At 47.4% G+C, this 17,089-nt stretch overlaps 1 protein-coding gene across 1 annotated transcript in view; it reads right to left on the reverse strand.

Annotated features, from left to right (window-relative positions):
- Positions 1 to 6,061: 6,061 nt before the first annotated feature.
- Positions 6,062 to 17,089, reverse strand: part of LOC115657961 — a 32,938-nt gene continuing 21,910 nt past the window's right edge. Inside the window, exons 8-11 of the mRNA XM_030576346.1 lie at positions 16,936 to 17,031; positions 10,374 to 10,466; positions 8,725 to 8,789; positions 6,062 to 7,466 (exon numbers count right to left, since the gene is read on the reverse strand). Of these exons, the coding sequence (XP_030432206.1) occupies positions 7,425 to 7,466; positions 8,725 to 8,789; positions 10,374 to 10,466; positions 16,936 to 17,031 (296 nt within the window). The 3' untranslated portion in view covers positions 6,062 to 7,424. The remainder of the gene's footprint in view (positions 7,467 to 8,724; positions 8,790 to 10,373; positions 10,467 to 16,935; positions 17,032 to 17,089) is intronic.

Consider the following 17,089-nt stretch of genomic DNA (forward strand, 5'->3'; position numbering starts at 1 on the left):
GGTGATCACAAGGGCTGATAGACAGTTCTACCACCCCTGCTGGTTGTTTTTCCAGCCAATCAAGGTCAACACAATGCCTAGGCACAGCATTATGTGCCTGGACAGTTACTGAGAATCACATTTCATACATGAATAACCACTAAGTAGAAATAATAGCACTTGTACAATTAGCGTAGCTAGTAAAGTAACTCAACATTGCGGCTCTTGCCCAGCTCAAAAACCTCATATGTTCAGTCCTTCCTGTATGGCCTAGCAAACTGATCCAGTAGGAGCTGGGTCATTTGTAGAGAGATCAGACTTTAAAAAGCTCATAAAAAATCCACACAGCATTAGTTGTTTTTAATAAATTCAGTTGCAAGAAATGTAGATGCACTTTTCTTCCTTTCCAAAATGTAAAGCCCTGATTCTGATCGTCCCAAAGTTACACCAGTGCAGCTCTGGTAACTTGGGAGTTACTCCTTATTCACACCAAAGAAAGAACAGAATCAGGCCATTGCTGTATTCGCAAAGAAAATAACAATATTTAAATTTTAATAATTGTGGTACAATAGCTCCCCTTGGGACTTAATATTGTCACAATAATGCATAAATGCAGCTATGGTGTTATAGCATTTGCTCATACAAGATGCTAAATGTCCCCAAATCACTTAAAAATACAAAGTAACCACTGTCCAGTTTTACTGAAGGTGGAAACAATGTGGAACTCAGCATTTCTATACTTTAGCATTGACAATGTGATTCCTATCTAAACACATTAGTTTTTTCAAATCTATGTAGACTTTTTTTAACCAATATTCAAATAAAATGTCATGCTAACACTACATATCATTGTAATTTGTCAGGTTGGGGTCATGTACTGTGTGAACTAGTTGCCTGTGGCATTCCAAATTCAGATCAATGCTCCCTCTTGTGGTGCATGAGAAAATAACATCAATGTTTAAGGGGTTTTACACCAGAAATTAAACTAGTGTCACCAGAGAAAGGGGATGGGCAGTAGTGATTGACAGGCAGGGTTGGGGGTCCAGAGGTGTGGCTGGAGAAGTTAATGCAAGCAAACAGGTGACAAGGGCAAAGAAGAAAGAAAAGTGAGTGATTGGAAGTCAAGGCAGCTCTGAAGAGCTTGAAAAAAGACTGAGGTAAGTTTCCTGAGAATGTCGTACCAAAATGGAGCAGTCACTCTTAGATGACAAAGGTGGGATGCTAGAGCTAAACCATAAGCCTCTTCTGCTTAAATGAAAAGACAAAGAACCAAATTTGTAGAGTATCAGAGGGATAGCTATGTTAGTCTGTATCTTCAAAAACAATGAAGAGTCCACGGGCACCTTAAAGACTCACAGATTTTTTTGAGCATAAGCTTTCGTGGGTAAAAAACCCACTTCTTCAAATTCACTTTTCAGACATGGGTTTTTACCCACGAAAGCTTATGCCCAAATAAATCTGTTAGCCTTTAAGGTGCCACCAAACTCCTCATTTTTGAGGATACAGACTAACATGGCTTCCCTCTGATACTTCACACCATGCAAGGCACTGAATTTAGCCGTATGAAGTGGAAATTTGTTGAGACATTTAGGTACCTGCAAATGCTGACAGTGGAATTTTTTAATCTGTGGGCACCTGATTACCATTAAAAATCTGTCCCTAAATCCACTAGTGGGAAATAGTAACAAACCCAAACCTGTGGGAAACCAGCCAGTAGAGGGTGCTCACAATCCACTTACAGTAATACCCAAGATACATTGTGTAAGGCAGTGGTCCCCAAACTGCAGGATGCAGCCCCCCTAAGGGGTGCAGAGGAACATTTGGGGAGGCAGCAGGGCCCAGGCAGCCCCACAGGGGGTGGGGAGGGAATATCATCCAATCCCAGCTTTGCTCTGACCCCATCCCCTGCCACAGCCCTGGCTCCCAGTCCCACATCTGCTCCCACCCCCAGCCTTGGCCCCCGACTGCAGCCCCATATCCAACCCCAGCTGCAGTCCCTTTATCCCTGTTTACCACTCCATTTGGAGAAGCCTTGGCCCTGCTCCTGACCCTGCCTCCTGGGGTGAGAGGTGCAGACTGGTGTAAGGTGGCTGTGACCCTGAAAAGTTTGGGGCCCACTAGTGTAGTGAGTGAGATCCTCAAAGAGATTTAGGCCTCGCAAGGCTGAGCAGCACACTGCCCAACTTAGAAAACTCTAGCTATCTAGAAAAATCACAGCAACACACTGTGCTCCACACGGCTATGGTAGATACCTTTGCTCTCAACATATGTCATGGGTAGAGACTGGAGCCCAAGAATGAGCATCACACAAGCCAGTATGCTACGTGTGGAATCTAATTTCTATATTGTACTCAATAAATACAGATACAGCAAAAGACAGAGGATGACAAGGAATAGCCAGCATGGCTAAACCAACCTCAGTTCCTTCTTTGACAGGGTGGGTAGGGGATGGGGGAGCAGTAGACATGATATATCTTAATTTTTAATAAGGCAAATCAAGGAAAGATGGTTTAGATGAAATTACAGTCAGGTGGGTGCAAAACTGGTTGAAAGACCACACTCAGAAAGAAGTTTCTGTCAGGCGCTGCCTCCCAAGAGTCAGGCATAGTGGATGAAGCTGAGGTTGAAGCTGGATGTCGGATAGGGACTGGGCCCAAGGGAGGGCTGTGGAATTGAGATTTTTGGACAGGTCGGGATCAGAACAAGGATCACAGTCCATAGACATGGCAACACCGTACCGTGGCTGGAGTCCAAGTGCAGGCCAGAAGTGGGGAGCTGCTTAACCTAGTTAATGGGCAATGCTGACAATGTGTCCTACGCCTTGCCCCGCTCTTGAAGGTAGGCCCTCTCTGCAACCCAAATTTAGGGACTTAGCTCTGCTTGGTGAAGCATGAATGGGAACCAGCCACTCAGGCACCAGCTCCTGAGGAGGGAGTAGTGATGTCTGCCTGTACAAATTTTAATCCAGTGATTAGAGCACTCAGCTGCAATGTGGGAGACCTGATTTCACTTCCGTCTGCTGGAGGAACACTGATTTGAACAGGGGTGTCAAACCTCTCAGGAGAGTGCTCTAATCACCGAGTTACAGGCTATGCAGATGTGAGGGCACCCTCTTCCTTTCCTGCTGAAGTTGTTCCAGGTTGGAGAAATAATGCAAGTGATTAGAGCAGGAAGACTGGACTTTGGGACTCCTACATTCCCCATGGATGCCCAAACTCCTGGGCTACAGCATCATTCTACCTTGCTAGCTGGTGCAGTGTCCCACGTCCCAGGCGAGTGTTGTAACATTTGGGCTATAAGTTAAATTATAAGGTAGATGGCACCACCACCTTGCTGACAGATTCTAAATGGACGTTGATCAAGTAGGCATGCTCAGAGGCTACCTACTAGATCAGGCCCCCATCATTCTCCACACAGTTCATGAATCACTCTTGAGCTTACATGGTAGACAGGTCCAACTCCCCCGTTGCATACAGGGAGGTGGCTCAGTGACAAAAAACAGGCTTTGAGGGAAATTTTACCCTGAGAACTTGGGTGCTCAGTGAACTAAGACACCTACAGCGTTCGGTGGGAGTTTTATGGAGCTATAACTGGCATTTAGATGCCAAAATCTGGGGTTTAGGCAGCTAAGTACCTTTGTGGTTTGCACCCAAATCATCTACCTTTTGTCTATGTCTTTGGTCAATCAACTTTTCAGGAGAGAACGTGAGTGAGAAAGACTGGTTGCCATTTACCTCTGGAGGGAAAGGAAACAGAGCTCAGAAGGGTTTGGATGGCAGTCTGAAAGAGCTGGGCTTGAGTCTTCCCTAATCAGCAAGGATGTGAGAGTGGAGAAGCCAGAAACTGGCTAGGTGGGTGCAACTTGGGTAAGGTAAGGAGCCCTCACCTCACTGCTGAGGGTGTGCGGGGAGAGGGAGATCAGATTAGAAATGAGACAGCATGAGGTAATATTTCTCTCAATCATTTTACTTGTATTACTCATAACACAGACATAGAAATGCTATAAAAGAAAATCTTAATGCTGATGTAACAGTGACAAACATACACGAGTAACATAGCTGACAGATACATGCCAGAGCTGAATGACACTGGAGTTATACTCTGTAGAAGTGACATTAAAGTTGCAGAATCCAGCACTGAAAAGTTAGGAAATGCCCAAACAGAGAGTGTCCACTACTGCTCTTCCCACACACACACTGCTGTATACATGCAGTAAACCACAGGAAGTCTGTGACAGAGTCTGAAATAGAATCTGTGTCGTCTCAGCCTCAGGCCTTCAGTACAAGACAACAATATTTTTCTTGCCATTCATCACCTCATGCTGTGTCTGCCCTGAGCATGGACTGAGGCAGGGGTCCCCTAGACTACATTGTAGGTGATGATGCAATTAAAAACTACATCATTAAAAACCTATGCCTGAGGTGCAGATTTGTGATTACATGTGCAATCTTTTCTACTAGTATGTTTTAATTTGAGTGCTTGACTTTGCAACCTTAATATTCTTCTAATGTAGCTTTCTGTGAGTAATTTTCTAGTGCCTAAAACAAACACAATCCTGCCATCCTATTGAGCTATATTGACAGCCAGGTGAACTAATGGAAGGGTTTGAACTAATACCTTTTATGTGTACAACATAAAGCTATTTAATAGTAACAGCACTACAGTGGAATGGCTCACATGACTATCTGCTAGCTAGTAGAGGAACGGTGGGAATCAGGATACTATCAGGCACTATTCCTGGTTTGTGCATTGAGGGTTAATAAGGGCCGGCCTTATGAAAATGGTGCCCTGAGTGAACTTGTATGATGGTGCTCCCTCCATCACGCTTGGCTCCTACGGACTCCCCTCGCACCCCCCAGCCCCTCGCCTCCAGGCTATTATCTATACTTCATATGGAATGTCTACAGGAATGTCCATTCAATGTAGATGGGCATCACCCATGGTCCAGTGTGAGTTAAGAGTCCGTTGGTGAGCCACTTACTTTGACTAGTCCCTTCAAGATGTGCTGGCTAACTACCTTGTGGGAATTACCCTAGGAACAAACATTTAAACTCATTACTTCAAATACAAAATGATACATGCCTACAGATAGCGTAAACATATTCTGCAAATCATAACCTTTTCACAGACAGAGTTGTGCTGGGGAGTATGAGACTGTGTGTGTGAGACAATGTGTGTTAGGGGACTGTGAGAGGCAGAGTGTATGTGGGTGTGAGAGCCTGTGTGTGTGTGTATGTTAGGGAAGTTTGATAGACAATGAGCGCACTGTCACTTTAAGTCCCCCCTGCCTTCCTCACTCTGTCATAAACAGATAGCTAAGGGTTAATGTCTCTTTCACCTGAAGCACCTGACCAGAGGACCAATCAGCAAACCGGATTTTTTCAACTCTGGGTGGAGGAAAGTTTGGTCTGAGTCTTTGTTTTCTGTCTGCTTGCTTTCTCTGAGCTTTGGAGAAGTATTTCTGTTTTCTAATCTTCTGTTTCCAAGTGTGAGTACCAAACATGGTTTTGTTGTTTTTGTATTTACATGTCTATAGTGGCTGAAGTGCTTTGATTTGTATTCTTTTTGAATAAGGCTGTTTATTCAATATTCTTTTAAGCAATTGACCCTGTATTTGTCACCTTAATACAGAGAGACCATTTGTATGTATTTTTTTTTCTTTTTTTATATAAAGCTTTCTTTTTGAGACCTGTTGGAGTTTTCTTTACTGGGAAACTTCAGGGAAATTGAGTCTGTACTCACCAGGGAATTGGTGGGAGGAAGAAGTCAGAGGAAGATCTGTGTGTGTTAGATTTACTAGTCTGATTTTGCATTCCCTCTGGGTGAAGAGGAAAGTGCTTTTGTTTCCAGGACTGGAATTACAGAGGGTGGACTCCCTCTGTTTAGATTCACAGAGCTTGTGTCTGTGTATCTCTCCAGGAGCACCTGGAGGGGGGAAGGGAAAAGATTTATTTCCCGTTGTTGTGAGACTCAAGGGTTTGGGTCTTGGGGTCCCCAGGGAAGGGTTTCGGGGGGACCAGAGTGCCCCAAAACACTCTAATTTTTTGGGTGGTGGCAGCAAGTACCAGGTCCAAGCTGGTAACTAAGCTTGGAGGTTTTCATGCTAACCCTCATATTTTGGACACTAAGGTCCAAATCTGGGACTAAAGTTATGACACACTCACATTGTAGTTTCGCTCCCCCTGGCCCTGGCTGGCCGGCCTCTGCCGAAGACCTGAATGGTGCAGGGCTGCAGGCAGGGAGGGACTCGGCTGGCAGCGAGTGGTGGGGTGTTCTGCCAGTGATCAGCCCTGGCCATGCTGCTCTGTGCTCCCTGGGGCTGGGGCAGAGATGGAGCCCTCAGCCGGCTGGATGAGGAGCAAATGAGGGAGGGGGTCGGGGGCAGGGAGAAGCCCACGCCCCAGTGCGAAGGAGGGGATGGAGAAGAGAGGAGTCCAGTCACAGCAGGCCAAGGGAGGCCAGAGCCCCTTTTGTCGCCTCTCCTGGCTACAGCGTCCTGGTCATGGGTCCTGTTTGCCTGGCCCTAAGGCCGTCCCTGGGGCTAATGGTTAGTCATTAGTCAACTAATGCTACCTCTGTGTGCTTTGTCCATCTTCAACAAAACTAAGATGGCAAACCCAACTCCCAGTCACTTTGTTACCCTACAGGGCTGGATTCTGCAACCAGTCCTGGTAGGAGTGATCCTGTGTTACCTCTTAGTTACAGACATCTGCAAATGAATGGCGGTGGGGGGGGGGCAGGGTGGGGAGTTAGACTGATACTCCCCCAGGAAGAGGCCTCTCCCGCTAATAAAAGCTCTGATGTGCAGAGAATTGTTAACCCAAGGCAGTGGAAAAGCAGAGTGAACAAGCCACCACTCTCATCGACATAATTTACACTGACCTAAGTGCTCCTGGGAACAGCACTGTACTGACAGGACAGCTCTCTCTCTTCGGCATAGAGCATCTTCACCAGACACGCTGCAGCACAGCTGCACTGCTATAGCGCTTATAGTTTAGACTAGCCTTAAGTGTTTTCATGAGAATCTTAAAAGGCACCTCTGACCCCAGCCTGTCACTTTGCCCAATTTCAAATCCCTGCTTAAAAAACACAGAGGAACGAAAGTACTTCAAAGAAATGTGTGGAAAAATACTTGGTTAACATTCGCAGAAAAGTTCCTATTCCCCCTAAGGGAAACAGCAACAGCGGAGCCATTTTTTAGTGAAATTCTGGGGTGGGAGGGGGGACTGAGCCTGAGCAGAGTCCTGACAGTGAAAATTTCAACCCAGGTGGTTAAATTTTGGCAACGTTTATAAGCAACCAACCACACAGGCTTGCAAGAGGAAGCCTTAACCAGACTTAGGTATGGGTGTTTCCGAGAGCTGGCCATAATGACGACAGGTTTCCAAATTTGATTGTAGCTTCTTCTGGATCATTCCTAGTGGCATGAGACTAGGGGATGCTCTTTACGGCCGCTGCAGCATGTCTTCCCGAAGCTCCTGCTGCACCTGCACAACATATGTATGTTCATGAAGTGTGCCCTATCGCCTCCCACTGCTGGGGCTCAATGCCAGACTCATCATGGGGCACTGGGGAACTCAGAACTTCCATAAATCTTTCAGAACAGTGGTAGGGACCTGCACAGACAGGGAAAGGATTTCAAACCCCCTTATTGCTACTTGCATGCCAGCAGTTCCTGGGCAATGGTAAAACTCACTAAGAGAACTTGTGAATAAAACTGGAATTTTGGAGATCTTGTTGGGCCATAGTCATCTCTGCTGGAAAACAAGAGCAGCAAGGAAACCCTGTGGGAAGAGTGTAGCTCTGCATTCACTTTATAGGGCTAGGACTGTCTTGCTGTGTGTACATACAAAGCCTAGCACAGTGGGACACTGACCATGGTTGAGGCCTTTCAGTAGCCACTGCAGTAGGAATGTTAACAGGAGTACAAGAGACAAGGTGAGGGAGGAAACCTCTTTTATTGGACCAACTTCTGTTAGCAAAAGATGAGCTTTCAAGCTACAGTGACCCGAAGAAGAGCTCTGAGTAAATTCAAAAGCTTGTCTCTCTCCCCAACAGAAGTTGGCCCAATGAAAGATGTTACCTGCCCTACTTTGTCTCTTTAATATCCTGGGACTGGCATGGCTACACCACCACTGCAAATAATGGGATTGTGATCATTACTTTTAAATAAGTTTGACAGCCTAAAGACTCCCTAAAATCAGACTTCCCCACATTGTGCTTGAATGGGTGGCTATTTCAGTTTACAGCTTGTTGACAACGGTCTGGAGTTAGCTTCTGGACACATTCTGCTTCAGAACAGCCAGGGAAACCAGATGTTACAATGCTCGGCTTGCACCCTGTTACCATGGTGATATAACTGGGGGAAAATAACATTCCAAGTTTAAAATACCCGAGTTCTGTTAGTTTTTGGAGCGTAGAGAAGCCCTGTGGCTGCAGGTGACAATGGAGGTCAACTCAAAGCTGACAATAAGTTAAGGTTCAGCACTCTTCATGTTCTTGGGTGGGAGGGAAAGAAAGCCCAGCTAAAATCCTGGTACGGGTTATATAATTATTCAGAACCACAACTTCCAAGCTTTTCAGCTCTGGCTCCAAGTTTCCTGACTTCAGTGGGTTAAAGCCAGGCCCCTCCCCTGCATTGTATAGGTGGTAAGTTAAATAATAATTATCATAATAATTTACAACTGAACGGGCAGAGGAAACTCAACATATAGACAATAAAAAGTGAGTTACAAGGCCTGCTACCTCCTGGTCTGCTTCCTCCTTGGAATGTCGTTTATTTTCTCTTTGGTCTCTTTGGCTCCTGTGATCTGCAAAGCAGCGAGAGGCTGGTTAGCCCGTGTGTTGTGTTTTATATATGTCACACTTTGTGTAGAGGGTGACTGCACCTTTCTATGGCATTTTAAGGGAGCCCAGCTGTAGAGAGGAGTGCAAATCAGAGTCTTTTAGAGAACACGAGTTGTCAGATCCTCCCTTTCCACCATAAGGTGGAAATGTTGGGATTTTAGAGTCAAGAGCAGGAATGTGAGTGGGAAAATTAAATTTCCTGTCTAATATTCCCCATCACCTGCACTTTACCCTCTCTTAATTACCTGGTACTAATCTGATTTACTAGAATCTCCAGCGGCATTTGCTCTTGCTGGTATTTCAGACACTGTGGGAGGAAGAGCTATTGATACGGTACAGATTAACTTCACGAAAACAATATACTCTCAGAGTCTCTTCCCCAGGGCAGCAATGGCTTTTGGAAGAACTCCCAGATGTTAATACATGTGTTGCAAAGTGCTCTGCGATAACCAGGCGAATGATGAGAAAAATGCACAAGAAGTTGCATATCTTGAGAACAGCATCCCAGGAGAGTTGGTAGATGGGGTAGGAAAGGAAGGAAATCTAGACTGCTCGAGTGCATTGTAACTGAGACATACCTTTATCTGCTCACAGATCTAAAGTGACACAACAACAGCTAGAGACAGTGGTTCACATCACAAGGCCACAGAATCCAAGAACTATAAATACACAGACTTGCGGGGGAATGTAAGAGACATGTACAAACTAACTGGGCATCTGAGCAGTGGGGGACAGACAAATGGCATTTAAGATGAAAGACCATAACACTCAATACAGGACAGCTGAACAATTTGCCACAGTGAGCTAAGCAGTTATTCAGTCCTTACACTAATTTTGTTCTGTTTAACATTTAGTCCAATTTTACTCTTGCAATTTCTATGCCAAATAAAACCTTGCTTTTATTTCAAGGCAACTGGATGGGTAATTGTTGGTAGGGACAATCCCTGGAGAGACAATCTCGAGGGAAGGAGATCAACTGCAATGTGGACATAGGTTTTGGAGGTGTGACTGCAGTATGTGTAGACACGCCTGAGCTAGCTTGGATTCCCATAACACTGATACTGCAGCAACACTGACTGAGCATAGACTCTAGGTTCCGGGCTGGCTTGTACAGCCGGTGCTGTAGCCTGTGCTGCTGCAGCTTCACTATTTGTGCCCAAACTAGTAAGATTAGCACAGGTATCCCTGCAGTCTTCCAATTACCACTGCTTCCTGCCTGCAGTGTACATTCAGTCTCCACAGGGACAGAGGTACCTGCCTGAGCACTTCATTTAGGGCCATCTTGTTAAAGATATTTAGGTGCACAACAACAGAGCTAGGTGCCCTGGGTGCTGAAAACCCCATGAGGCACCTATCTGAACTGTTAGGTGCCTAAATACCTTTAAAAACCTGTCCCCTAGTCAAAGACATTTCCCAGGGCATTGACTGTAGCCAGGTCACTTGGAGCATGGGGAAGTGAGAGAGCCATACACAAAATTACCGAGGAAAGAGAGAGGCAGTAAATTATGACCATACAGAGCCTGGAATGAAACCAGAAGGATACTCACACCAAATGAAGAGGGTTATCAGGCCAAACAGAGAGATTACAGCTGAGATGACTGCGTAGCCTGTCAGATCTACAGTCTGTGAGCAGCCTCTGTCTGTATGTATTTTTTTAAAAAAAGACCAAGTTACAGCTTGTCAGTAGCTTGCACATTTATTCAAAGAAATCATTGGGGAGCTAAAATGTAGGACATAAACTTGCATTTAAGCCAGACCTCTGTAGGTCTAAGACATGTCTGTGGGAGGAGAGAACCGGAATATCTATATTTTATAATAATACACAAGATTCAAGTGTGCTGCCCTGGGGACGTCCACTCCAGATCCCTGACCAGGACTTTTGAGTGAACAAAGGTGAGACAGACCTCCTGAAAATCCTTCCTAGGTTTTCTGCTGAGCCAAGGGCACAGCGGGATGGGACTTTGGGGGTCAGGACAGAATCATAGAATATCAGGGTTGGAAGGGACCTCAGGAGGTCATCTAGTCCAGGCCTGCACAACATACGGCCTGCGGGCCACATGCGGCCTGCGGAGGCTCACCGTGCTGCCCACGGGGGGATTCTAAATCCCGTTCACACAGCGCTCTGCGGGCAGCCCAGATCCCTTTGAATCCCTGCCGCGGCCAGGAATCAAAGGGCTCTCGGCTGCCTGCAGCCACGGGGAGCCCAGAGCCCTTTAAATCCCAGCCGTGGCCAGGAATCAAAGGGCTCTCGGCTGCCCACAGCCACGCGGAGCCCAGAGCCCTTTAAATCCCAGCCATGGCTGGGAATAAAAGAGCTCTGGGCTGCCCACAGCCATGGGCAGCCAGAGCCCTTTAAATCTCAGCTGCAGCTGGGAATCAAAGGGCTCTGGGCTGCCGGCAGTGGCTGGCAGCCCAGAGGCCTTTAAATCTCAGCCGCAGCCGGGAATCAAAGGGCTCTGGGCTGCCGGCAGTGGCTGGCAGCCCAGAGGCCTTTAAATCTCAGCCGCAGCCGGGAATCAAAGGGCTCTGGGCTACCCGCAGCCATGGGGAGCCCAGAGCCCTTTAAATCCCAGCTGCAACCGGGAATCAAAGGGCTATGGGCTGCCCGCAGCGGCAAGAAGCCCTGAGCTCTTTAAATCTCAGCCGTGGCTGGGATTCAAAGGGCTCTGGGCTGCCTGCAGAGATTCCTAGGTGCAGCTGAGATTTAAAGGGCTCAGGGCTCCCCGCCGCTGCGGGGAGCCCAGAGCCCTTTGAATCCCGGCCGTGGCTCCAGCAGATGGGCTGGGGCTGGGATTTAAAGGGCTCGGGCTCCCCTCAGTGGCAGGAGCTCTGGGCCCTTTAAATCCCTGCCCCAGCCCTGCAAAGCTCTGGGTTCCCCCAGCTGCCAGAGCCCTGGGCCCTTTAATTTGCCCCTGAGGGCTCCCAGCCACCTCTTCAGCTGGGAGCCCCTGGTTGATTTAAAATCAAGTATCACCTTCCCACCCCCAATCTTCCTCTTTTAGTGGGGCAGAGCTGGGGAAGGAGGGTTTGTTTCTACAGGGCTGGGCGGTGCTGGGGCGGGGTATTTTCACGGGGCCGGGAGGTGCTGGGGGGGTGTTTCCACGGGGCCAGGGGGGGGTTCGGCCCTCAGCTGTTTTCTTTGGAGTAATGTGGCCCTCGCCGCTTTACGAGTTGTGCAGGCCTGATCTAGTCTAACCCCCTTCTCAAAGCAGGACCAATTCCCAACCAAATCATCCCTGCCAGGGCTTTGTCAAGCCTGACCTTAAGAACTTCTAAGGAAGGGGATTCACTACCTCCCTAGGCAACCCATTCCAGTATATCATCACTCTCTGAGTGACAAAGTTTTTCCTAATATCCAACCTAAACCTCCCCCACTGCAACTTGTGACCATTACTCCTTGTTCTATTATCAGGTACCACTGAGAACAGTCTAGATCCATCCTCTTTGGAACCCCTTTTCAGGTAGCTGAAAGCAGCTATCAAATCCCCCCTCATTCTTCTCTTCTGCAGACTAAACAATCCCAGTTCCCTCAGCCTCTCCTCATAAGTCATGTGCTCCAGCCCCCTAATCATTTTTGTTGCCCTCCGCTGGACTCTTTCCAATTTTTCCACATCCTTCTTGTAGTGTGGGACCCAAAACTGGACACAGTATTCCAGATGAGGTAGCACCAATGTCGAATAGAGGGGAATAATCACATCCCTCGATCTGCTGGCAATGCCCCTACTTATACAGCCCAAAATGCCGTTACCCTTCTTCGCAACAAGGGCACATTGCTGACTCATACCCAACTTCTCATCCACTGTAACTCCTAAGTCCTTTTCTGCAGAACTGCTTCCTAGCCATTCGGTCCCTTGTCTGCAACAGTCAGTGGGATTCTTCCGTCCTAAGTGCAGGACTCTGCACTTGTCCTTGTTGAACCTCATCAGGTTTCTTTTGGCCCAGTCCTCTAATTTGTCTAGGTCCCTCTGTATCCTATCCCTACCCTCTAGAGTATCTACCACTCCTCCCAGTTTAGTGTCATCTGCAAACTTGCTGAGAGTGCAGTTCATGCCATCCTCCAGATCATTAATGAAGATATTGAACAAAACTGGCCCCAGGACTGACCCTTGGGGCACTCCACTTGAAACCGGCTGCCAACTAGACACGGAGCCACTGACCACTACCTGTTGAGCTCGACAATCTAGCTAGCTTTCTATCCACCTTATAGTGCAATCATCCAGCCCATACTTCTTTAACTTGATGGCAAGAATACTGTGGGAGACCGTATCAAAAGCTTTGCTAAAGTCAAGGAATAACATGTCCACTGCTTTCCCCTCATCCACAGACCCAGTTATCTCCTCATAGAAGGCAATTAGGTTAGTCAGGCATGACTTGCTCTTGGTGAATCCATGCTGACTGTTCCTGATTACTTTCCTCTCCTCTAAGTGCTTCAGAATTGATTCTTTGAGGACCTGCTTCATGATTTTTCCAGGGACTGAGGTGAGGCTGACTGGCCTGTAGTTCCCTGGATTCACCTTCTTCCCTTTTTTAAAGATGGGCACTACTGTAGCCTTTTTCTAGTTATCCGGGACCTCCCCCGATCGCCATGAGTTTTCAAAGATAATGGCCAATGGCTCTGCAATCACATCCGCCAACTCCTTTAGCACCCTCGGATGCAGTGCATCCGGCCCCATGGACTTGTGCTCATCCAGTTTTTCTAAATAGTCCCGAACCACTTCTTTCTTCACAGAGGGCTGGTCATCTTCTCCCCATACTGTGCTGCCCAGTGCAGCAGGCTGGGAGCTGACCTTGTTTGTGAAGACAGAGGCAAAAAAACCATTGAGTACATGAGCTTTTTCCACATCCTCTGTCACTAGGTTGCCTCCCTCATTCAGTAAGGGGCCCACACTTTCCTCGACTTTCTTCTTGTTGCTAACATACCTGAAGAAACCCTTCTTGTTACTGTGAAAGTTACTGGTAACCCTCCTAACAACTAACGGTTTGGCCATTAGGGGGAAGCAGAAGCCTCACATACACAGTACCCTGAACTTTTGAACTGTTTTTTTCTCTTCTGCCTCAAAGCAGAGAAAACTTGCTTCAAACCAGTTTTTACTAACCAGATAAAGAGTGCGGGGTTTGACACCTACCAATCAAATGTTAACACACAAGGGTCTTTGTCTAAAAGTGTATAAAAGGCTTGTGAAATTTGTATGGAACAGAGTCTTTTTTGCCAAGGTACAAGACTCTCCTTTCTTCTGCAGAATAAAGCATCTTTTCCTTATCCCTGTCAGGCTGTTATTGGCTCTCAGCTAGGCAGACCCGATATTTTGGTAACATTACTCTTAACATCTCTTGCTAGCTGCAACTCCAAGTGTGATTTGGCCTTCCTGATTTCACTCCTGTATGCCTGAGCAATATTTTTATACTCCTCTCTGGTCATTTGTCCAATCTTCCACTTCTTGTAAGCTTCTTTATTGCATTTAAGATCAGCAAGGATTTCACTGTTAAGCCAAGCTGGTAGCCTGCCATATTTACTATTCTTCCTACACATCAGGATGGTTTTTTCCTGCAACCTCAATAAGGATTCTTTAAAATACAGCCAGCTCTCCTGGACTCCTTTCCCCCTCATGTTATTTTCCCAGGAGATCCTGTCCATCAGCTCCCTGAGGGAGTCAAAGTCTGCTTTTCTGAAATCCAGGGTCCGTATTCTGCTGCTCTCCTTTTTTCCTCGTGTCAGGATCCTAACTCGATCATCTCATGGTCACTGCCTCCCAGGTTCCCATCCACTTTAGCTTCCCCTACTAACTCTTTTCTGTTTGTGAGCAGCAGGTCAAGGAGAGCTCTGTCCCTAGTTGGTTCCTCCAGCACTTGGACCAGGAAATTGTTCCCTACACTTTCCAAAAACTTCCTGGATTGTCTGTGCACCGCTGTATTGCTCTCCCAGCAGATATCGGGTGACTGAAGTCCCCCATGAGAACCAGGGCCTGTGATCTAGTAACTTCTGCTAGTTGCCAGAAGAAAACTTCATCCAACTCATCCCCCTGGTCTGGGGGTCTATAGCAGACTCCCACCACAACATCACCCTTGTTGCTCACACTTCTAAACTTAATCCAGAGACTCTCAGGTTTTTCTGCAGTTTCATACCGGAGCTCTGAGCAGTCATACTGCTCTCATACATACAATGCAACTCCCCCACCTTTTCTGCCCTGCCTGTCCTTCCTGAACAGTTTATATCCATCCATGACAGTACTCCAGTCATGTGAGTTATCCCACCAAGTCTCTGTTATTCCAATCACATCATAGTTCCTTGACTGTGCCAGGACTTCCAGTTCTCCCTGCTTGTTTCCCAGGCTTCTTGCATTTGTGTATAGGCACTTAAGATAACTCGATGACTGTCCTGCTTTCTCGGTCTGAGACAGGAGTCCTCCCTTCTTGCACTCTCCTGCTCGTGCTTCCTCCCGGTATCCCATTTCCCCACTTACCTCAGGGCTTTGGTCTCCTTCCCCCGGTTAACCTAGTTTAAAGCCCTCCTCACTAGATTAGCCAGCCTGCTTGCGAAGATGCTTTTCCCTCTCTTTGTTAAGTGGAACCCCTCTCTGCCTAGCACTCCTCCTTCTTGGAACACCATCCCATGGCTGAAGAATCCAAAGCCTTCTCTTCAACACCACCTGCATAGCCATTCGTTGACTTCCACAATTCGATGCTCCCTACCCAGGCCTTTTCCCTGCAAAGGGAGGATGGATGAGAACACCACTTGCGCCTGAAACTTCTTTATCCTTCTTCCCAGAGCAACGTAGTCTGCAGTGATCCGCTAAAGGTCATTCTTGACAGTATCATTGGTGCCCATGTGGAGAAGCAGGAAGGGGTAGCAATCTGAGGGCTTGATGAGTCTCAGCAGTCTCTCTGTCACATTGTGAATCCTAGCTCCTGGCAAGCAGCAGACCTCTCAGTTTTCTCAGTCGGGGCGGCAGATAGATGACTCAGTCCCCCTGAGGAGGGAGTCCCCAACCACCCCACCCCCTCCTTCTCTTGGGAGCGGTGGTTGTGGATCCCCCATCCCTAGGACAGTGCATCTCGTACCTTCCAATCAGTGGAGTCTCCTTTTGCTCCCTTCTCTCAGATGTACCATCTACTCCACTCTCCACATTAGTACCTGTGGAAAGGACATGAAACAGTTGCTCATCTATATCTCCACTGCTGGTACATGGACGCTCCTCTTTCTTCTTCTGGAGGTCACATGCTGCCAAATTTCTTCACCGTCCCTCTCTCCCCTCTGCACAGCCTGCTCCAATTCTTCAGGATGCTGTGCCCATAGAAGCATATCCTGATGTCTGTCCAGGAAATCTTCATTTTCTCTTATGCAACACAAGGTTGATACTTGTTGCTCCAGATCTCAAATCTTCTCTTCCAATATGGAGACCAGCTTGCACTTTGTACAGACAAAGTCGCTTCTGTCCTGCGGAAGACAGACAAACATGGCACAACCTGTCCAGGTTACAACAGCTGAATGCTCACCTTCCATTATTTCTTCCTTCTAAGAGCTTCCTCAGCTGTTGCAGCAACTCACGGAAGTCCGTGAGATGAAAGCCTCAGTGGGCTCTCCCCAGGTGAACTTCCAGGCGAACACCCTCTGTTAGCCTCTGCTGTCGCCGCTCAGCTGGTTCGCTGCTGACTGCTTTTTTATAGCAGTCAGGCCCACTCAAGGCCCACCTGGAACAAAGCTCTCCCAATTCACACTGTTCAAACAAACAATCAAACAATCAAGCACACAGTCCACCTGACAAACTGACAAATTGTCCCCTGCAACAGACACTCAGATAATCACCAACATAGCCCCCAATGCAGCACTTAGCGTACCTCCTCTCAGACAGATCCCAGGCAAACTCCCTCTGTTAGCCTCTGCTGTTCGCCACCGTGCTGTGTGTGGATACTTATGCAGCACAGACACATTCAGTGTTCATGTGCACTGTCCTCATGTCTTGATAGAAGTGGCTCCCAGCGATGGGGCGTCACTACACCAGGCTCTGCAGCAAGAACCACCCATGCAGAACCTCCAGCTCTCAGAGGTGAGGGTTTGTTCTCAGGGAAACATGCAGTGTAAACATAGGTCACTAGAGGGTCTGTTCTCACCTTGGAGCTGAGAGATTTTCTGGAGTAGGAGGCTGGCAAACAGGACCACTAATATCACTGCTCCAGGGGCTGCTGAGTCCAGGATGACACGCTGCCCTGGGATAGGGAGGGAAACATGTGATGGCAGACAGACAAATGCATTATAAAAGTTCCT

This window comes from Gopherus evgoodei, chromosome 9, assembly GCF_007399415.2.
Source record: "Gopherus evgoodei ecotype Sinaloan lineage chromosome 9, rGopEvg1_v1.p, whole genome shotgun sequence".
In the NCBI taxonomy this organism is placed as follows: Eukaryota; Metazoa; Chordata; order Testudines; family Testudinidae; genus Gopherus; species Gopherus evgoodei.